This window comes from Bubalus kerabau, chromosome 21, assembly GCF_029407905.1.
Source record: "Bubalus kerabau isolate K-KA32 ecotype Philippines breed swamp buffalo chromosome 21, PCC_UOA_SB_1v2, whole genome shotgun sequence".
Taxonomy (NCBI): Eukaryota; Metazoa; Chordata; class Mammalia; order Artiodactyla; family Bovidae; genus Bubalus; species Bubalus kerabau.
The window spans coordinates 49,341,853-49,363,703 of NC_073644.1; the positions used below are offsets into that span (position 1 = coordinate 49,341,853).

General features: G+C 47.6%; 1 protein-coding gene across 2 annotated transcripts in view; it reads right to left on the reverse strand.

The window, feature by feature from the left end:
* Window positions 1-1,858: 1,858 nt before the first annotated feature.
* Window positions 1,859-21,851, reverse strand: part of LOXHD1 (lipoxygenase homology PLAT domains 1) — a 195,498-nt gene continuing 175,505 nt past the window's right edge. For both annotated transcript variants that reach the window (XM_055559028.1, XM_055559027.1), the window contains 4 exons: window positions 16,245-16,415; window positions 9,944-10,076; window positions 8,450-8,608; window positions 1,859-2,339 (listed from right to left, as the gene is read on the reverse strand). In XM_055559028.1, the coding sequence (XP_055415003.1) occupies window positions 1,859-2,339; window positions 8,450-8,608; window positions 9,944-10,076; window positions 16,245-16,415 (944 nt within the window). The remainder of the gene's footprint in view (window positions 2,340-8,449; window positions 8,609-9,943; window positions 10,077-16,244; window positions 16,416-21,851) is intronic.

Here is a 21,851-nt window from a genome sequence, read left to right on the forward strand (position 1 = left end):
CCCCCAGGGGTGGGGTATCAGGGTCAGGAGTAAACGTGCAAAGTGGGCACAGGAGGTGAGGGTGACCCCAAACTCATACACACACGTGTGCACACTGACACACACGCACACTCCTGTTTTCTCACTTCGGTTCCCGCTTGGGACTGGACTGAGCTGGGGGATGGGAGGAGACTCAACTCTAAGTAGAATGCTCTGGTCTTTGTACTGGAGCCAAACATTTAAATTACAGAACTGAGATGGACTTTGTGGCTTTAAAGTGGCTGTTGGACGTTTTATTACCTACGAGAGTCCAGAAGAGTTATGAGGCTTGCCTTAATTTTCGTCCAGGGACAGGGGAAGAACCAGCTCCAGAAAAAGATATAGAGAAAGCTGTTTAATGATTACTGGTCCCCCATCCTACCCCAGCCCCTAGAGTCCTGCTTATTCAATATAATGGACAAACCCTTCATTGCAGGCTCTGAATTAACTGGTCTGCATTTTAACTCACTTAGTCTTCATAATAACCTACGAAGTCGGTGTTACTCTTCCTATTTAACAGATGAGAAAACTGAGGCCTGAGACATGAGATTATGTGCCCAATCTCTCCCAAAAGGGAAAAGGAAGAGCTGGGACTCAAGCCTGCTTCTTGCTGCCTCTTGGCCTGTGCTTACTGCGGCGGCCTCTCTCCAAGGGTCTCTGAGAGCGCAGAGCCAGGAAGCCTCACCAAGTTTATACCTGTCTGGGTTAGAGGCCCTGTGGTGACACGGCAGAAGTGCTGATACTGGGTGCCTCCTACAGGACGACTTCCTGGCCTGATGCACCTTTCTGCTCAGTCCCACCCCACCGTCTGCAGGAAAAGGAGAAGTCAGGGGCTGAGTTCTGCAGCACTCTTGTGATGGTTGATCAGGCAGTGTGTCTGTGTGTGCGAGCACCTGTGCATGTGTGTGCGTGCACGCACATGTGTGCACACACACAGATATGTGGCTCTCCAGCTGCCTCTCCATCAGTGTCATCCCCCTCAAGGGCAGAGACCACACCTTTATTTTCTTCCAGTCCCTTCTCAGCTTTCAGTCCACATTGCCCACAGCAAGGCACAGGTGACAGGTGCTAAACACCACTGATGTCCCCCTGCCCTCCCAGCCCCTGTGCAGCAGGGACCAGGCTGCTCCAGGCGACCTCTCCCTTCGACTGTTGCTCAGGTCTCTGTGTCTCAACTGTGTTATTTCTGGCTGGGGCAGCCGCAGGCACTTGGTAATGTGTTCTTTGAAAAGTGATGGAAAGAATCAGGTATCTGTTCACAGGCTTATAAATCCTTTCAGCTAAAATTCTTTCTCCTGATGTTTTTCTCCATTGGCTGCTGGATTTATTGAAACTGGGGAAAAGGATGTGTTTCTAAGTGAGCAGATGCCCAGATGAATTCATTGTGGGGTGTGGTTGGTAATAATTTAATTAGCCCAGTTTTTTTTTTTTTTTTTTTTTTGGGAAAAAAGTGTTAATTAGTTCTTGCTTAAAATACATCACTTTGAGGACCTCTTCTTCCCCACTTCTATCCCCTGGGTGAAGCCCCAATTTCCCATTCATGCCCAGCCCATCTCAGCCTGGTCACTACTGTTATTGAAAAAGAAAATGCCAAAACTTATTTTGGGGCAGCCACAGATTATGACACACGTTGATGGATTCCTATAGATTCAGGAGACCCGGGAGAGGGTGGGATTCCACCAGCTGTCACCCACAGTGACCTCCGAAGGATCATGGAACTCTGGCCCCCCAGTCCCAGCTCCAGGAGGCTTTCAGGAAAGGACTCCTGAAAGCCCTGGTTGAGGGTGGCAGGTGTGGCCGGGGCGAGTTGGTGCAAATGGAGAGGGAGGGCTTGCAGCCCTCAGACGGAAGGGAAGAGATCCCTCCAAGTGAGCCCATCGCCCCGCTTCTTGTCCAGCCACCTGCCACAGGTGAAGATGGTGGCCACCCCGGTGCTGGTGTTGGTGACCTCCACCTTGTCCACCAGCCAGCCTGAGCAGTAGCCGCTGCCGTCGTGCTCCAGGCGTACCTTGCGCAGCTCGCCCAGCTCCAGCGTCTCCAGGAAGAAGCGGTCAGTGCTGCCCCGCTCAAACAGGTTGCGCATCTTCTGCTTCAGCTCCCGCTTGCCTGTGTCGCCGTTGGACCCAAAGATGGTCACAAAGACATTGGCATCAGTGCCCGCCCCTGGCTCATAGCCGGTCGTCACGATGACCTCGTACTTGACCGGCACCAGGCTCTGGACCTTGCTGGCAAAGCTCTCCGTAGTCTTGGTGACCTCGAAGACCTTGAAGTACTTCCTCTTCCTCTTGAGGGGTATGAGGCTGTCGCAGTTGAAGAAATACCTGCGGGTGGGAGCAGGGGAGGTCAGGGGGTACCAGCCAAGGCTCACGCCCTCCCCTCCAGGATCCTGGGCATCCACCAGAGATTCCCTCCCAGGCGACAAGATCTTAGGGCGGAAATTGTCCGTGTCAAAATGTAAGGATAGAATTTTCAGATGAATTTTTGTTCATCTGAAAATTGACAGTGACTGACATCACCATCTTTTAAACTGCCCCTTGATTCTCCTTTTCTTTTTCCCCTCACACTCCACATCTGTGCATAGTCGCTTAGTCGTGGCAGACTCTTTGAGACCTCATGGACTGTAGCCCGCCACGCTCCTCTGTCCTTGGGATTTTTCAGGCAAGAATACTGGAGTGGGTTGCCATTTCCGCCTGCAGGGGATCTTCCTGACCCAGGAATCAAACCTGCATCTCCTGTGTCTCCTGCATTGCAGATGGATTCTTTACCTGCTGAGCCAATCCACATCTGATTCACCAGCAATTCCCACTGACTCTATCTTTAAAATACAATCTAATAAGTCCAGAATTGGCACAATCTCACTAACTACCTTGCCACTCCTCTCGTCCAAATCACCACCATCTTCTGTCTGGAATGTGTCAGCCTCCTAACTGGTCTATCTGCTTCTCAATACCTATCTACGGTGAATTCTCTGCACAGCATCCAAGTGATCCTGTGGAGATGTAAGCCCGAGAATCTTATCCTTCTGCTCAGAATTTAAACTGCCCTTTGATTCTCCTTTTCATTTTCATCCTTATTCTCAGAATTTTGTTTTTCAGTTGCTCAGTCCGACTCTTTGCGACCCTATGGACTGCAGCATGCCAGGATTCCTTCACTATCTCCTGGAGTTTGCTCAAACTCATGTCCAGTGAATGAGTGATGGATTAATACTTGTTCCCAGAATAAGTATTAATAAAAGCCACCACCTTACTAAGGCTTGCAAGACCTTACATGATCTGATCCTCGGCCCAGGGTTTACCTCTCTGACCTGTTCCTCCCCTTCTCTAAGCTCACTGCACACCAATCAGGCTGATTCTCTTGCTCCTTCCAAGGGAGTGATGAATGCTTTTATCCACTCTTGTCACCTTCAGAGGAGCTATGGGACCAGAATGACAATCCTAGGCTAAGTCAAGTGGAAAAGTAACTATGAGATAGAGGTATGCTCCCAAATCCCTTGCACTTGGCTGAGTTGAACCATGGGTGTATATGTGTGTTGTGTGCGTGCACACATATGCATGTGTTCACGGATGACACAGTACAAAGGGGTGCAAAGTACTGAAGAAGCTACCACATGCAGAAACAAGTCCAGGGCCAAGAGAAATGGTCTTGGACCAAAAAGTCCCTTCTCTACTCCACCCCCAGTGTGAGCCTCTGGGTAATGACAGTGAGTCCAATAGTTATAGGAAGAAGTCAGAGGCGCGGTGGGAAAACACTGCATGGGGTAAGGGGGCTGGGGTCTGCCCCAACCCTGCCACCTCCCAGCTATGTGACCTTGATTTTCCCACTGGCAATGCTAGAGGTTTGGACTGAACAAATGTCCTTGTTTTCCTCCCCCATCCAAATTCCTAACATTTTAACAGTTTTGGAAAGAAGCAATTCTGGCACTGGCTAATGATTTCAGAAACGTAGCTCGGAAAGGGTGTGCCCAACGATGAAAAATTAATTTTTAGATGAAAATCTATAACAGTAAAAAGAACTTGGTTTTCTGCATGCTCACTAAATGGCTGGGTTTTGCATTTTTGCATTTCATCAACTCCCCAGGTCATACAGTTCATCTCCTCCAATTTCACAGAAGGGAAACAAAGGCTTGGAGAAGAGAAGTCATTACACAAGGTGACCCAGAGCCGGGGCCCAGAGCCAGCCTGCCCGGCCACTACAGGAACCAGCCGTTTAAAGACACTTGGCAGGAAATTCGAATTCTGTCTGGAGAGCTCTCTTCCTCCAACTTGTCACTTGATAAATCTGGGTTGTTGTTATATACCACACTTTCTTAGAGGGAGATATATTTGCCTTCTTTGCTTAAACATTCACTTAAAATGTATTTCTTTATGCAAATGTCCACTCATATACATAATTCTATATAAATGCACAAATCCTGTGATCATATGTGGTTTTCTAAATGCACTCTTTTCTTTTATGCTTGGCTCTGTCTCCCTTTTCCCCTCCTTTCCCCTCCTGCATCCTGCCTTCACCTCAGATAACTCATGTAACAGTTGTGGATATATCTTGCCAAATTTCCCTCTGTTTTGCCCAACCTTGCACGAACGCACATAGACCCACACACATGGGGGACGTCAGTGTTCCCTTTACAAATGGCATCGTATAATGCATGTTTCCCCATATCTTGCTTTTCTCACTCAACAGTGCTTCCTGGGAATGGCTCCAAGTCTTCTGGTACATATTTAATTCGTTGTTTTAATGGCTGAAAATTAGTCCCTGGTGGAGTTATAAGGAAACGTTTCCTAACAGACATCATTATAAGATCACCAAAATGTGGGACCTCAGGGCTCTGTGGAGTCAAGACTCCAGCTGTGGAAGAACATGCCAGGCTGTGCTCACTTGCAATAGGCTCGTGAGCAAGAATAAAGGCAAAGTAGAGAATAATGAACAAAAGTGAATATGTTAGAAATATGATCATACTTGTTGATCATACAAGAAATATGATAGATATGATCTAGAAATATGATGTCATATGATCATATAGAAATAATATGATCATATAGAAAAATGATCATACTTGTTGATCATACTTGCTGAATATGATAATACTTGTCTGAACAGCGTGTGTGTGTGAAATATCAGAAAATCGCCAGAGAGAATGGGGTCACCAAATGTTCATGGTGGCCTTCTCTGATGGATAGGACTTTAAGGAATTTTACTTTCTTTTACGAAAGGGATTTTTCTTCTTTCTTTCATACACATTTTTTTGCCTTATTTGAATTTTAAAATGATTATGTATTATATGTGATAATGAGATAAAACAACGATTTCGTTTTGGGTTTTTTAAAAAAAGAAACAAAAGCCTCTCTGTGCGTCCTTCCACTGAAGTTCTGAGGATATTAACAACAAAGAGCCGGTCAGAAATGCTGCAAGACTCAGGACTAGAATCAGTTGGAAGGTGAAAATTTGAGATTTTTATAAGAGATTGAGATAAAATTACTTTGTATTTCATGGAAATCCAGATATTATGGCCCAACATGCTGGTTAGAAAGGAACTGTGGATCCATATACAGTGTTATGTAAGTGGTCTTTACATGGTAGGATTTAAATGTGTTCTAGAGCAGTGACTTTGGCCACCTGATGCGAAGAGCTGACTCATTGGAAAAGACTCTGATGCTGGGAAAGATTCAGGGCAGGAGGAAAAGGGGACAACAGAGGATAAGATGGTTGGATGGCATCACTGACTTGATGGACATGAGTTTGAGCAAGCTCTGGGAGCTGGTGATGGACAGGGAAGCCTGGCGTGCTGCAGTCCATGGGGTCGCAAACAGTCGGACACGAATGAGCGACTGAACTGAACTGAACTGAGAACGGTGACATGTAAATAGGCTCAGACAATAAAGAATCTGCCTGCAATGCAGGAGACCCGGGTTCAATCTCCGGTTTGGGAAGATTCCCTGGAGAAGGCAATGGCAACCCGTTCCAGGATTCCTGCCTGGAGAATTCCGTGGACAGAGGAGCCTGGTGGGCTACAGTCCATGAGGTTATGAAGAACTGGACACGACTGAGCAACACACACACACACAGAATGGTGACATGTGAATAGCCACAGTGACACACACCTCTGCCCCATCCTCACTCTGGATAGAGGTGATATCTGGCAGAGGGGAAGGGAGGTGGTCACCCACCAGAAATCACAGACCAGCACAGTAGGTAGGCTGGAGCATGACTTCTGAGAGCCTCTGTACTCCTGCCATCTTTCCCCTCCCACCAGACTCTAAAGAGCATCCATCTCTCCTCCCAGAGAGGAGCTGGGTGATGGCCTGAAGCCACGCAGCTGACCAGGTGATGGCTGGAGCATCTGGGGTCTGGACTCCCTGTACCCCCCTTTGAGAAGATCCCCAGCCTGTGGACATCCCTTCCTCCCCTCCCAGCCCAGCTGACAAAAGGCCACACTTTTGAGAGTGTAGGAAAAGATGCTTCACTGGGAGTGGTAGATTCTTTCTACTGAACAAGGAATCCTACAACTCAGCTGAGGACTGTGGGTCAGGAAGTTCTTCACTCCCCTCCCTCCTGAGACTGGAAGGTGCTGGGTGGCGTTGAGACCTTTGACTCTCTCACAGCTGACACTGCGTACTTAAAGCTAACTTAAGTAGCAACTCTTTTATTATTGTATTGTATTGTCTTGTTTATTTTGGGTATTTGTAGAGAAGTATGAGCAGCCACATTCCTTGCAGTCGGGAAGCAGTACAGGTTGGCTTGCTGGTGGGCTGGAACTCTCCTCAGCCCTGTATCCCAGCTTCCAAGTCCTCAACAGGATTGCTCCTCACAGCCATGCCCAGTGACTCCTACAGGGTTTACTGTACCCTAGCTGGTTTTCCCCCAAAGAACAACAATATAGCATTGCAGCCTGAGAGGGCGCTGCTATGAACTGAATTCTCTTTCCCCAAATTCTTACCCCAGTGTGATGGCATTTGTGCATGGGGCTTTGGGAGGTCATTAGGTTTAAATGAGGTCATGAGGATGGGGACCCATGATGGGATTAGTGCCCTTGTGGGAAGAAGTATGTGTGTGTGTGTGTGTGTGTGTGTGTGAAGTCACTTTAGTCGTGTCTGACTCTTTGCCACCTCACAGACCATAGACTGCTGGGCCCCTCTGACTATGGGATTCTCCAGGCAAGAATACTGGAGTGGGTTGCAAGGCATTTCAGGGGGTCCTCTCAACCCAGGGATCGAACTCATGTCTCTTATGTCTCCTGCACTGGCAGGTGTGTTCACTAGGGCCACCTAGTGACAGAAGGAAGAGACACCAGATCTCCCTCTGCCGTGTGAACGCACGATGAGCTGGCAAGGGAGGCCTCATGGGAACTCAACTCCGCTGGCACCCTGACCTCTGACTTCCAGATTCCAAGGTGTGAGAAAAGAATGCCCACTGTCTGAGCCACCCAGTCCATGGATTTGGTCGCGGCAGCCTGAGATAGCTAAGACACAAGTTCACATGTCAGAACCCTTTCCTGCTCCATTCCCAAAGGGCAATCTTGCTTGGAGACGGCCCGTTCCAGGGAGCTGGCGGGTGCAGGTAGAGTGTGGACAGACATTGCCTGAGAGGCTGAGGCCCCGAAGGCTGGAGCCGAAGCTGGGACCCGCCTGGCCAGGCAGGGCTGCTACTTCTGTCTGCTGCGATTCTTCTGAAAGATGCTGTCAAGAGCAGGGCCAGCCCGGGAGGGGTATGAGGGGGGCCTGGAGGGGCAGACAGTGGTTCTGAGGGTGGCCCAGCTATCTTAGCCTCTCCTTGGGCTTACCCTCCCTGAGGCACATGCTGCCCTCTCTTTCCCCATCATCCTTTCCTGGTTCCTTTTTAGTGTCTTTTCTGCCTTCTAGAGCCTCAGGGCTCTTTCTGGCTTCCAACACAGTTACCAAGTGGTTTTAATTAGAAAAACTGATGGCTGCGAACTGTTACCCAGGTAACTAAGACCCTTAATCCTCTAGAAATGTCCCCAGAAGGCCCTGGAGGGGGAAATGTAAAGCTCCTTATCTGGGGTCCTCGGGGCGGTGGGCATGGGATTTCTCTGCTGGTCCCCGCTCTGCCCACAGGGATGACGGGCATTCACTCTGACTGTGGAGCAGCAGGCTTCAAAGCTGTATCTCTTTGTCATTACACAGTGATCATGGGGGCAGGGAAGGAAAGACTCAGCTGTCTGGCACTGCCTGACTGGCTCCTCTTTTCTTCCAAAGAAGCACCACTGGATAAAAAGGCTGGAGCACCCTAGGTCATCGAGTCTAGTCCCCTGCCTCTGGGGTAATGCTCTGTTCAGAAAACTCAAGAACCAGTACAGCTGCCTCTTTCCTTTCTGACTCAGATGCCTTGAAGGGGACACCTCCCCACCCCCTGCCGTCTTGCCCATGGTCTGGCTGCAGGCTTCCCCGGGGGAAGAGGGTGGAGACCCAGCACATACACGTTGCCATACTCCATCTCGGTGATGGTGATGGTTTTGACGTGCCAGACCAGCTCTCTTTTGGGGATGAACCGGTCCTCTCTGGCAAGGTGGCCCACGCAGAGGGAGGCAATGTCCCCCAAGTAGACGCTGTCGAACTCAAATGTGTCTGTTGTCCCCCTGCAGGACACAAAGGTACCATCAGTGAGCGCTGCTCATGCCCACTGAAGGAAGTAAGCATTTATCCAGTGCCAACTGTATCCTAAATGCTGGTCTGAGGAACAGGGATAGACCGGCAAGCGAGACCTGATGTCAGGCTTCCATTGCTTGAGGGGTTCAGTCTAGTTTTGGAACAAGACAATTAGAACCATTTAAAAGCCCTTCGGGCTACCTGTTCCCAAAATCAGTGATTGGTAATAGCGGATGGTGTTGGAGGAGGGTGAGGCCCTGGGCCCTCAGCTCTGGGCTGAGGAGGGAGGTGAGATTCAGGGAGCAGAGGGAAGGGGAAGGGAAGCATCTTCTCATGAAGACTTGATTTGGCAAAGTCATGGGGTTGGAGGTGCGGTCATTTCTGGAAGGAGGGCTGGCTTGGCTGGAGTTTGGGTTCAGGGAGGGAAGTGGCAATGGAAAAGAAGTGGGGTGTGCTGCCTTTTGGGGGTGGGGCAGCTCAGCCCATCTTCATGCAGAACGGGTGTTGAATAGAGGGTGAAGTGAGGTTATGGGAGGAGGAGGCTCTATTTAAGAGATTCTGGAGGCAGCAGGGAGATGAAATGGGCATCTGGGCAGTTCAGAGGCAGCTCTGATGTACAGGAAGACGTGAGAATCTCCAGGGCGTGGCGGGCAGCAGGGAGTGCTGAGCGGGGGCGCTGTTACATGAGACCTAATTTTGATTTTTCCTATGAAGCATCTTAAAGGCTCTCCCCTCCCTCTCTATTTCTCACTAGAACTGAATTCCATGCTGTCTTATTTGCGTTTTTACGGGTGACTGTCTCCCTTTTCAAGTAGGCTGTGAGCTCCTCATTTGCACGGATGTGGAATAACATCTGTGTGATTCCCAGTCCTGCCGCATAGTGGACTTGCTATAATTAATTAAGTGATTTTTGTTGTAGTTTTGCATTAAGTTTTAAAAAATTGAAACACATTTGACATATACCATTGTGCAAATTTAAGGTGTACAACATATGAATCTGAAACATTTTTATATTGTACTATGATTGCCATTGTGGCCATAATTAGCACTTCTATCATATTACATAATTATCCTTTTTTTCTAGTCATTGGAACAATTAGATTCTAGTCTCTCTTAAATGACAGTCTTCTCCCTTCCCTTTTCTAAAGCTCCTGTTGTGTCCCTAGAGCTGGAATGGCGTTGACACACAGTAGGTACTCAGTATGTTCTTGCTGGTTAGGCCCATTTGTATATTTATGGCCCCAACTAAAAGGGTTGGCTCTTGGGGTCCCCCTCTTACCCACCCCACTTATCCCCATTCCCCTGTGGGCACCCCCTCTTCCTACTTCCTGAAGGCCCGCTGTCTAGAAGAATTCTCCACGAGAAACTCTTTGGACCGATTCTTCCTGCCCTCCAGGATGAGCCAGACGTTCTCCCTGGTTTCGCCTCCGTTGCCGGTTTCTATGACGATCTCGTAGGCTGCAGTGGAGAAGGTGGGAGACAGTCAGCAGAGGGGAGGCGGCACCCACCATTGGGGCAGAAGCAAACCCACCTCTCCCTTCAGGTCCTACATCTGGTCTGAGACCACAGCCTTAAGTGTGGGGGCTGGGGCGCTGGTTAAAATCCTTACGATCGAGGCACTGTCAACAGAGCCTGCCTCGATTTAGGGGCAAACCACAAGGAGGGGATGAGTTTCCCAAGGGATGCTGGGGCCTGGCTCTCAGGGATGGAGGAGTCTCTGAGATGCAAAGTGAAGATCAGGAGCAAAGAGAAGGGAGGAGAGGCAGGGCCCAGCTACAGAAAGGGGAGGGGAAGATCCAGGCAGGAGAGACTCTAGAAGAGCCTGGAACTTTCTCTGGCAAACAGCCTCTGTATTGTCTCAGCTCTCACTTTGGTGTCTAGCTCTGCGTCACAACCTCCCTCCCCTGAAGTTTCCACAAGCAGGTCAGCATTGTTTCATTTGTTAAGCGGGTGTCTAGTGCCAGGACTGGACTAAACTCTGGGTGATCCTAGCACTCATCTCTGGCCCCAGATGGAAACACTGACTATACAATGGAACAGAATAACCTGCAGCAAAGGGCGCAAGTACCAAGGAGGAGAGTGTGGATCTGGCTCCCGTTATGTCTTCAACCTCACCTTCCAGCACTTTCCCCCACTTGCTCGCTCTGCTTGGCCTCCGTGCTATTCCAGGAGGACAAGACCTGCTCCTGCCTTAGAGCTCTGTCTGTGGCTCATCCCCTTTCTCTCCCCACCTCCATCCATGTTGACCTGGCTCACTCCTTCCTGTCCTACTCAGATGTCCCCTTCTCAGGGACCACCTTAACCAAATTCCAGCCCAATTTCCCCAGGGCTCCAGCCTGCTCTACTGAGCTCTATCATCTTCCCTTACCTAGTACCTTCTAATATGCTGCTGCTGCTACTACTGCTAAGTCACTTCAGTCGTGTCTGACTCTGTGTGACCCCATAGACAGCAGCCCACCAGGCTCCCCCATCCCTGGGATTCTCCAGGCAAGAATACTGGAGTGGGTTGCCATTTCTTTCTCCAATGCATGGAAGTGAAAAGTGAAAGGGAAGTTGCTCAGTCGTGTCCGACTCTTAGCGACCGCATGGACTGTAGCCCACCAGGCTCCTCCATCCATGGGATTTTCCAGGTGAGAGTACTGGAGTGGGGTGCCATTGCCTTCTCCGTCTAATATGCTAAGCAGTTATCATTTTGTTGCTTATTGTATGCCCCCCTCCCACCTGAATGTAAGCTCCATGAGGGCAAGGGTCTTTGTTTTGCTCATTATAGACCCCAAGTGCCCAGAATGGTACCTGGCACATAGGCATTCAATAAATAGCTGTTGAGTCAATAATGAATGATTGGGCTCATCACAGTAAGCTCCATGAAGAAGGCAGTGTGTGAGCTTGGCTTCACACACACAGTGTGTGAAGATTCATGATTGTGATCAGCAGAGAACCGAGGGATGCTCTAGGAGCGGGGGAGGGGAAGGAACATAAGCAAAGATACTGGAGGGCAGGGGCGGGGCTTGAGATCCAGGAGATCCAAGAGATCCAGCCCCACTCCCCATGGACCAGCTGGGATGGAGCTGGCACACAGGAGGACACAATATTTGTCTTCCTGCAGTTAGTGAGTCACTGAGGATTTGGGATTCCAGATCCAAAGAGATAGTTTGATTTCTGTGCTTTTATCTCGGAAATGTGATAAAGACAATTAGAAGGGATGGCTGTGTCTACAGCTCAATGTAATGTCAACCCCAGCCTCTCAGTGACCTGTTGCCTTTGTGACTTCTCTCAAGTCATAGAGGGCATCCAGGCAAAGAACCCAGGATAGGGAAGGAGATCCACAGTGAGCACAGCCCTGGAAGAAGAACCTGTCTCTGCAGGCCCAACCGTTCACAGCACCAGGACATGAAATGAATGAGTCATGGCTGGGGGCTCAAAGCCAACACAGGGAGGGTAAGGTATTTCTGCAAACCATACACCTGTGAATTCAAAGTGGATCCTTCACTGTAGAGGAAATGGACTGCCAGCGCCCAGGGAAGAAAGCAGGGAGCACTAGGAACCTACTTGCTTCCTGCAGTCAGCTCAGGGAGGACATGCGTGTGGATCACAACCAGCTCTCTCCTCATGGCCCCAAAGACAAGGCAGAGAAGGAAGGCGTGTAAGTGAGGACATTCAGATGGATTAAAAACAAATGTGGCCAGTTGCATCAACGGTCTTTCAATCAGCCTATTTCCACCTTGGAAAAGTCATTTCATCAATGACTTGATAAAAATTTGGAAGGCATGACTCTCCGCTTTGTTTATAGGCTGCTGGGAAGAAAGGACAGAGGAGGACCAGGGACCTGACAGAGTGGGGCAGGTAGCAGCCCAGCCTAGCAGGGATCCATGTGAGGCTCACCCCAGGGCCAACACCCCCATGGGAGGAGTCCGGCTGGAGAAAGTGGCTCCGTAGCCACCATGCAAGTCATTCACATGAAGGGGCCACTAACAAAGATACTGTGGGCTTAGTGGGCATGAATGTGGCAGGACAGGAGAGAGCAGAGCTGTCCGCCCTTGACATCTGGCCTGTGCTCTGGGCGTGGTATCTGCAGACAGAGATGAACCAGAAGCCCAGGATGCACCGAGCAGATCCAACATACCTCACGTGAGCAGCTCCTGAACAGATAGGTGTTTGCCTTGAGGCCAGGACTGAAGGGGCGCAAGGCACTGAGGAGCGCCACCAGAGGCCACCTGGGCATCCAGTGGGCACCTGCAGCTTATTGCTCCACATCACCTCCCCCATCTTATGTTGCCAGGACCCTTTTTGGCTCTGGAAGTTCCTCCCATGTGGTTTTGCATGAGAGTCCCAGATCTGGACAATCAGAATTATTCCTTAAGAGATGCTCTCTTCCCTTCCACCAAAGCTGTTCAATTAGAAGGCTATGGGGTTGGGGGTACCAGCCACCATCTTCCCACGATGTAGAGAAAGAAACAGTTGAGAGGAAAAGGGGACAAGGACATACTGAAACCACTGGAGCCTCTGGAGAGAGCCAAGCCCCAGCCAGTTCCACCTGAAACTTCCAAGTTCTGGGCACCAACATGCTCTCTTTTTCCTGGAGCCAGCTTAGGGCTGGGGTTTGGGCATGTACAACCAAGTCCTGACCGCTCCTGAAGTTTTCTGTTTGCCTCCATTGGGACTGCCAATGGATAGTAGCTTCAAGAATATAATTATAAAGATGAATTTTTAAACAGAGCTGTCTGGTGGAGCAGTGAGTCCTCCAACCTGGGGAGTTGGTCATCAAGCTTGATTGTATCAGAACTGGAAATGTCGCAGATAAGGCTGACTGAGCAGCCTGAAAAGGCTTCAAGTAGGGGTGGATAAGAAGGAAGGGGGCTGTAGAAGGGGGAGGCATTGGTCTTACTGGAGGATGTCCCAGAGAGGGGGCTTCCCAGGAGGTTCAGGACCTGCCTGCCAATGCAGGAGATGCGGGTTCAATCCCTGGCTTGGGAAGATCCCTGGAGGAGGACATGACAACCCATTCCAGTATTCTTGCCTGGAGAATTCCATGGACAGAAAAGCCTGGTGGTTTACAGTCCATGGGGCGGCAAAAAGTTGGACACGACTGAAGTGACTTAGCACACACACAGCATGCCCCAGAGAGATATTTTTTTGTCCCCTAGGTGTCATGTATGTGTGTGTGTGTGTTGTGTACATGCGTATGCACACATAAGCACATGCTCTTACTGTCCAGGACTTAACACAGAATCTCTGGGGTGAGACCCAAATAACAGTATTATTTAAAAGTTGCCAGTGGTTTTCTGCTTTGCCTGCACATTGGAATCACCCACAGAGGCTGACGCTTACAGAGGATGGGGAGGAGCTTCTGAAATTGCTATCAAGAATTGGAGGTGAAGGCAGCAAACAGGATGCTAAACAAAGTGGGGTAGTTGATCAATCTGGAGCACCAGCCAGGCCCGAGGAGGGCACAGCGACCGTGGTATGAGGAGTCCTCATCTAGGAATCAGGTCATATGAGTCCTACTGGCTGTGGCTAAGTCTTTGGTGTATTGCTTCACTTTTCTGGTTTATGGTTTTCCATACCTAGGATATAGAGAGGTGAATTTGCCCCTATGCAGATCATAGCGTGGGCGTAGGGTGGTGAGGATCCAGTGAGAACAGGGGATGTGTGGAGCACCTTCACACACACGCAGCTCTGTTCAGATATGAGAGGGTGTTTATTCTTACAAGTCGAGTGCCCAGAGATGCCCCTGGGGACACAGACATGGACTGTAAGTGCCATGAGAGCAGGATCTCTGCCCTATTCATTAGTGTGTCCCAGAACCCACACCAGGCTGTGTTACTTGGTTAAAGATAGCTGAGGTTGGTATGATTGGCTTGAATTGTATCCCTGGCTCTCCCTAGGATGCCTCCATCCGCGGGCATGGGTGTCACTGGCCTTTGGGCACCCTGCCCTCTGCAGGCTCCTCATAATGACAGACTGATCCAGACCATTCCTGGGCTTGGTGTCCCTGCCCTTCCATCTCTGTCTCACACACATCCTTCTGGAATTAATGCAAGTACTGCTTCCCCTCTACCAAGCTCCCTACCAACCCAAATTCCACAGGTCTTAGCAAGCTGTTTGGCGGGAAATCTGTGAAGGAAATTCCGTGGTTATGCTCCCAACCTCACAAATCTCTCCTCCCCTGAACGCCAAGGGCCCCAGGAGCCTTTATTGCTCATGTTAGCAATTATGCATTAGCCTCCACCACTAATGAGATTGTGAGGCCCCAAGGAAAAACAACCTTCATTTGCTGAGCTCTCATGATTTGTGCACCTACTAAGTCCCAAAGCCTGCAGAGTGAGTCTGTCCTTGACCTCTGGGAGCTTATAGCTGTGTAGGGATAACACAGATGGGCACAGTTCAGTACAAGGAAACTAACAATCACAAAGCAGGGTGCATGGTTCATAGCATGTAAAATAAAAGTGCGCCCCCAGTAAGTACAGTTAGAGAAGCTGGGAGTTCACCCTCTGAATTAGGGCAGGCATCCTCATACATGAAGGCTGACAGATGAGTGGTTGGCCCTTGTCTGAATGCTCCCAGTACCATCAGTGATCATCCCTCTCCAAGCAGCTGAGTCCATTACTGGGCAGTTTGGATGGCATGGTGCAGAAGGCTCCGTGGCTTTCCACCAAGCATCCATGCTTCCCTTTCGTGATGTACAGAGCTTGCCTGGGGCAACTGTCCAGCCAGGTACTACAATCCCAGGTGCCCTTGCATCTAGGTGGAGCCACATGACTCAGAATATGAGTTAATGTGTTAAGAAAGTATGGAGTGTGCCTTCTCCAGCTCTCTTTTCCCTCTTCAAGAAATGTGGGAGCCACATGTTGAAAATGGCAGACAGGTGAGAAGAGCTTGGGCCCCTGAATCACAGCGTGAAAGGCCTCTTGCCAAACACCCACACTGGACTGATTACATCAGTGAGAAACAGATTTTGTTGTATTCAGCTATTGAGATTTATGGGTTTAAGTCTTACTGCAGCTAGTGTTACAGTAACTAGCTAGCTGCAGTAAGAAAAGGTTGGAAAATCCTTTCTTTACATCAGGCTCTGCTATTGATAAGCCTTCATCAAATCTGTTGGACCCAGATACTGGCATCTGTATTAAAGAGACACCTCCCTGGTTCTTGATGGCCATCCACCTTAGGGACCAATTACTCTTTCCCTTTGCACATGCCCTGAGGAAAGAGCCAAAGAGAAAGCTGTCAGTGGAGATGCTGGCTCCCCACACATTCTGTTTTCAGGAAGGCCGGAGTTGGTGGCTGTTGCCATAGACATCAGTTGGAGACAGTCCACGACAAAAAATTAAACCAGAGAGAGCATCACATCAAACTGCCCAGGGTAGGCTTGTCCCCTGTGGGTTTTCCTGCTACCTAATAAGTCCCTGTGATCTGGGGCCATGAGCTGGCACCAGTATCTTGGCTGTCTCAGGTTCACAAAGCAACACTTAGGGTGTTTACTTATGCACTGCTGCAATGTTATTTCTTTCACTGGGCATCTGATTCCCCTCCAGCTATGAGAGATCTTCCTTTAGATTTTCCAACACTGTTCCCCCCTCCCTCCGCCCAGGCTGCATCTAAGCAGGGCCCACCGGTGTCCCCACATACTGGTCTCCTCCAGCTCGTCATGGATCTCATTGTTGGCGCAGGCAAAATCGCGGACCGTCTGCCTGTCGCCCTCACTCTTGGAGAGCCAGCAGTCACATTGGAAGCGGAAGGTCTCGTCGCGGGAATTGTCCTTCACGTCGACATGGCTCAGGTGCCAGCCAGGAAATATCCCTGAAAATAGAGACACGGGGCTGGAGGCTAAATGGGCTCATCCTCCCCTTTCAGACTTCTGCTCCCTACGTGTGCTGGCTGTGTGGCCCTGGACAAGTTCTCTGTCCTCTCTGGGCCTTTGTCTCTGTGTTGATAAAATGAGGGGTTGGGTTAGATGATCTCTGAGGTACCTCTAGCCTAGAGAATAGATTGGGTTGGCCAAAAAGTTTGTTTAGGTTTTTCCATAAGATATTATTGGCCAACCCAATAATTCTCTTTGCAGAATCCTTAACTTGGGTTCAGGAACTCTTAGAGGATCTCTGTGTGTCCATAGTATGTGCAGAAGGCTACAAGGAAGGCATGTATATGTTTTACTTTCACATCTTGCCTTCTTATGCCACTTGGGGTTGGAAAGGCAGTCCTAGCTTCTCCAACAAAAAGCCATTTCAATAATGGTGAAGGAGGATCAGACACTGCCCGAAGTGACATCTCTAGATCTTGCCATTGGTCTCAAGGGTTATAAGCACAGAGACACACAAAGATGGACACACGCTTCCAGTCACCCAGTCCACAGGGAGCAGATATTAAGGCTCACGGGCAGAGCATACATACTGGCAGTCCTAGTATAGCTTCATTCCTGGTGTAAAAGGTACTTCATATGTTTTAAAACATAGGTCTTTACTGAAAGTGGAAATCAGCGAGTCCTAGAACAAGTTAAATTTTACAGTGGTTCTGTTGAGTTAAAAAGTGGCGTTATTTTATCAACAAAGAATTTTTTTGCATGCATATTTTAAGTTTTATTTAAATTCAAAATGTAAATAACAATGGTTAGTTATAAGTGGGGGCTTCCCTAGTAGCTCAGCTGGTAAAGAATCTGCCTGCAATGCAAGAGACCTGGGTTTGATCTCTGGGCTGGGAAGATCCCTCAAGGAGGGCACGGTAACTCTCTCCAGTATTCTTGCCTGGAGAATCCCCATGGACAGAGGAGCCTCGTGGGCTACAGTCCGTGGGGTCACATAGAGTTGGACATGACTAAGCAACTAAGCACAGCCCAGCACAGTATTAAGTGGAAATAACAGACTTACTCTGCTCTATATCCTGGGCAGGTCTCACTCCCAAATTCACTTCCAGAGCTCCAGGCATGGCGGTGATAGAGAAAAGCAGTGGGATGGTGGGAAGGGTGGATTCTGGGCTGCCTTTAACTTTATCCTCAGGCAATCCAGGGCCCCAGTGTGTGGGTGAAGACAGCCGGAGGAGGAGGCAGTCCGACCCGGGTTGCCCTGGTGCGTGCTGGCAGGCTGCTCTCTTCCCCGCACCCCACTTTCCTCTCTCCTCTGAAGGCATGGCCCTGTCTCACCCCATCTTCAGCTCTCTTTTCAAGTTTGATTCTGCAAAGGAACTCCTTCCATGGTAAATAGCAGACTAACCCCAACCACTGTAAGACAAATAAGCTTCACTCTTAGCTTCATGCTCACTGATTATTTAATTGCCTTGTTTTGGAAATGCTGGATGGGATTAACAGGGATCCTACCATGACTTTCTACACTAAGAACCTATCAAACATGAGAAGAGGCAGCTCTGGGAAGGCTGATGTCATATGACATCACTACCACCATAAATCAATAGGGAACCATCTTAATCCCACCACTAGAGAATCCATTTCTTTACAGAATCTGCTCTTTAAGAGTCCTACTTTATCTTTTTACACAAAGATAGCAAACATCGCACACTGTCTGACATCTTACCTTTTCACTCACAGTCTATATCAGTACATAAATATCTGCCCATCCCTTCTCATAGTTGCATGGTATTCCATTGTATGCACACACAAGAAAATTTCTATGTTGTCCTAATTGATGAGTTGTTATCCAAACTTTCACTTCTACATGCAATGCTATAATTACTACCCTTCTACATGCATCATAGTGATCTTTTGAAATCATAAATCAGGTCTGATTTTGCTACTTCTCATGGAAAACTGTTCAATGTCTTCCCATTACTCTCAGAATAACCGCAAACAGCTCACTAAGAACTATAAGAACTGACGTGACTTGGCCCCTTTCCATTTTGATTTCATCTCATACTACTTGCATTTTTACTTACTATATTTCATGTACACCTTTTAGTACCTTAATATATGAAATCCAGTCTTGTCATGGAAATGTTGCACATTTTCTGTCTGCCTGAAACAATATACCCTAGGCTCTGAATATCCACAGTGTTTCATCACTGAGGTGTCAGATCAAATGTCCTGTCTTTGGGAAGACCTTTCCAATTTGCAGAGGCTTCCCCATCCCCAATTACTTGCTATCACATTAACATACACCCATTTCACAGTCTGAAATAATTTTGTATTTATTTCCTTGCACGTTGTCTACACTGTCTGTCTTCTCTAGATTGTAAGCCCTATGAGAGCAGGAGTCTTGCCTGATATCCACCACTATATTCTAGTGCCTAGAGCAATGCTTAGCACATTATTCAATAAATGTTTATTGAATGGATGAGTGCACTATTATTAAATAGGGAAGAAAAGGAAGGACACTGGTGGTAACATTCTATGAGTGGAGGGGAAAAATAATTCAAAGCCCCACCAGGGAGCAATGGTCTGTCCTAGTGAAATTATTTTATCCCAAATGTTCCAAGGTTTATTATAAGAAAAAAAGCTTAAAAACTGAATGAGGTGTAAAATAGTAAGAAGTTGCTAAACACACAGGGAGCCCAGCCTGGCACTCTGTGATGACCTGGGGGTAGGGGGGAGCTGGCGTGGAGAGGGTGGGATGGGGCTGGGGAGGGAGGCCCAGGAGGGAAGGAATATATGTATAATTATGACTGATTTGCATTGTTGTATGACAGAAACCAACACAAAATTGTAAAGCAATTTTTCACCAAAAAAAAAAAAAATTGAATGAGCATAGGGCCCCAGTCTTTCCAGCCAAGAGAAGGCAGACTCCAAATAGGAGGGAGACTAACTGCCAGATACTTCCTGGATTTCATCATGCTATCTGCTACCTGCAATTCCTCAGTGGTCTTCCATATCTGATGGGGAAAAGGGTTCAATCCTGTGTTTACATATATAGGGCCTTCTTCATCCTGACTCCATCCACCTCATTTCCTGCCTCAGTAAGGAAGACTCCTAAGGCAACTCCTCCATCCCAGTGAGATGGATTTATTCAGCATCACTTAGCTGTATCTTTCATCTTCATTAAGGCTTCAAGTGATTTCCCTGCCCTAAATTCACACCTACCCTCTGGAAAACTTAGGCTTCACTTCCTCCATGAGAGCCTCCAAACCCCTCAGTCCCATGGCATTCATCATCTGTTTATTCACTTGCCCATGAACAGTTGCCCAAGATGGCTTGGGAAATAAATGTTTTCTAGTGAGGTTATGAACATGGGCTCTTTTATAGTGATTGTGTGTGTGTGTGTGTGTGTGTGTGAGAGAGAGAGAGAGAGAGAGAGAGAGAGAGAGAGAGAGAGACTTCTCTAGTTCAATTTTAAGGTGTGGAAGTTATGTCTTAAACTTCTTGATTACATCACAGGTGTATTGACTTAGTGCTCAATAAATACAGAATTGATAAATTACATTTACTTTCTATAGTGATCTCTCAGCTTTTTAAATTTCAGTGCAAACCCTTAAAATATTGCTTGAATAGATAATTTATTTCTTCAAGTAATTTCTTTAAAAAATAACTTTGGCAAGCTAAAGTCCATGTGGGTAAACAAAATTTCTTTAAAAAGATAAATAGATTGTTTGAAATGAAATATGGAGCCATCACAGAGTCCTAGCTATTAAAGAATACAGAATCTAGCTAGTATCCCTCCACAAATACTTTCTCATGTACATCATTCAAGATAGGATGCCCAGAGTGACACACTTGGGTCTGGGAGATCTGTAGACTCCATTCTAAGCAAACCCACCAAACTGAACACATTATAGCATCTCTATGCCTCAGCTTCCTTACTTGAACAAAGTAACTGGGTTAAAATACATGATTTCTGAGATCCTATCCATTTCTATGAATTTATATTATTCAAAGGAAAATGTATTAATTAGAGTTTTCAGTTCAGAGGAAGAAAGCAAGAGGAAAAAGATGAATTAGAAAATAAACACTCTTGTTATAATTTGTTCAGTATTATAAAAGCTATCTGAGTAACTGGAATTAAGGGGAAGAATTAATCATTTATCTTGATTTTCATCTATGAACTATATTTCATGGTAATCAAATAGCCTGAGGGGCAATTTTTTTTTTTTTACAAAAGAATTCCAGCTAATAAGTGGATAAGAAATAACAATTAGAAAATCATTTGTAACTCTACCTGATCATCACTGAGAAGCCATTAGATGAAGAGTGATGGGAAAGTTTACAATGGAGGGATCAAGCAGTCTGCCCTGGATTCACCATTAGACGTGAGCGTCAGTAAGTGTGAGATGGCTGTGATGTAATATGAAGTATACAAGTCTCATTTTAAAGTAGCCCTGATACCACATATAAAGTATTCTTGCCAAAGAATGTCGAACCTGGATCTAATCAAGTCTTTACAGCTGACTTTCAGATTGTAGGAAATATGGGGAACGAGGAAGCAATGACACCATAAATAAGCAAGCAGACAGGTCCAGAGTGTGCAAATTTTATACACCATTGGGCCCTGTTCCTTCAAAAGTCAATGGCATGAAAAAAATAAAGGGATTAGGTATGGCTCTGTATTAAACATTTAAACTTTCATCTTTGGAGGAAAAAGTTACTATAAAGAGGAAATTAGGCACAGAATCTTGGTCCTCTTCTGATCATAGTATCCCAACCACTTGGGCTCATTGAAGACATAAAAATCTTTCTGTTTTTGCCAATGACAGGATCCTGCTTTCAAATCCAAAGTCTAGTTGTCGACGAGGAGGTCAATTCTCTGCTTACAAAGGGAAGAAGATAACATCAGTGACTTGGAATTTCTTTAAGTCCAAGAGCGATGAGGAGACCAAAGGTAATCAGAGGAATAAGGGAGGAATCAAGCTCTTCGAAGAGCCTGGCATTGACATCAAAGTTGTTGTTGTTCAGTTGCTAAGTCGTGTCCCACTCTTTGGGACTCCATGGACTGCAGCATGCCGGGCTTCCCTGTCCTTCAGTATCTCCTGGAGTTTGCTCAAGTTCAAGTCCATTGAGTCAGTGATGCTATCTAACTATCTCATCTTCTGCTGTGCTTTTCTCCTTGTGCCTTCAGTCTTTCCCAGCATCAGGGTCTTTTCCAATGAGTCAGTTCTTCACATGAGGTGGCCAAAGTATTGGAGCTTTAGCTTCAGCATCAGTCCTTCCAATGAATATTCAGGATAGATTTCCTTTAGGACTGACTGGTTGGATCTCCTTGCAACCCAAGGGACTTTCAAGAGTCTTCTCCAACACCACAGTTCGAAAGCATCAATTCTTTGGCACTCAGGCTTCTTTATGGTCCAACTCTCACATCCATA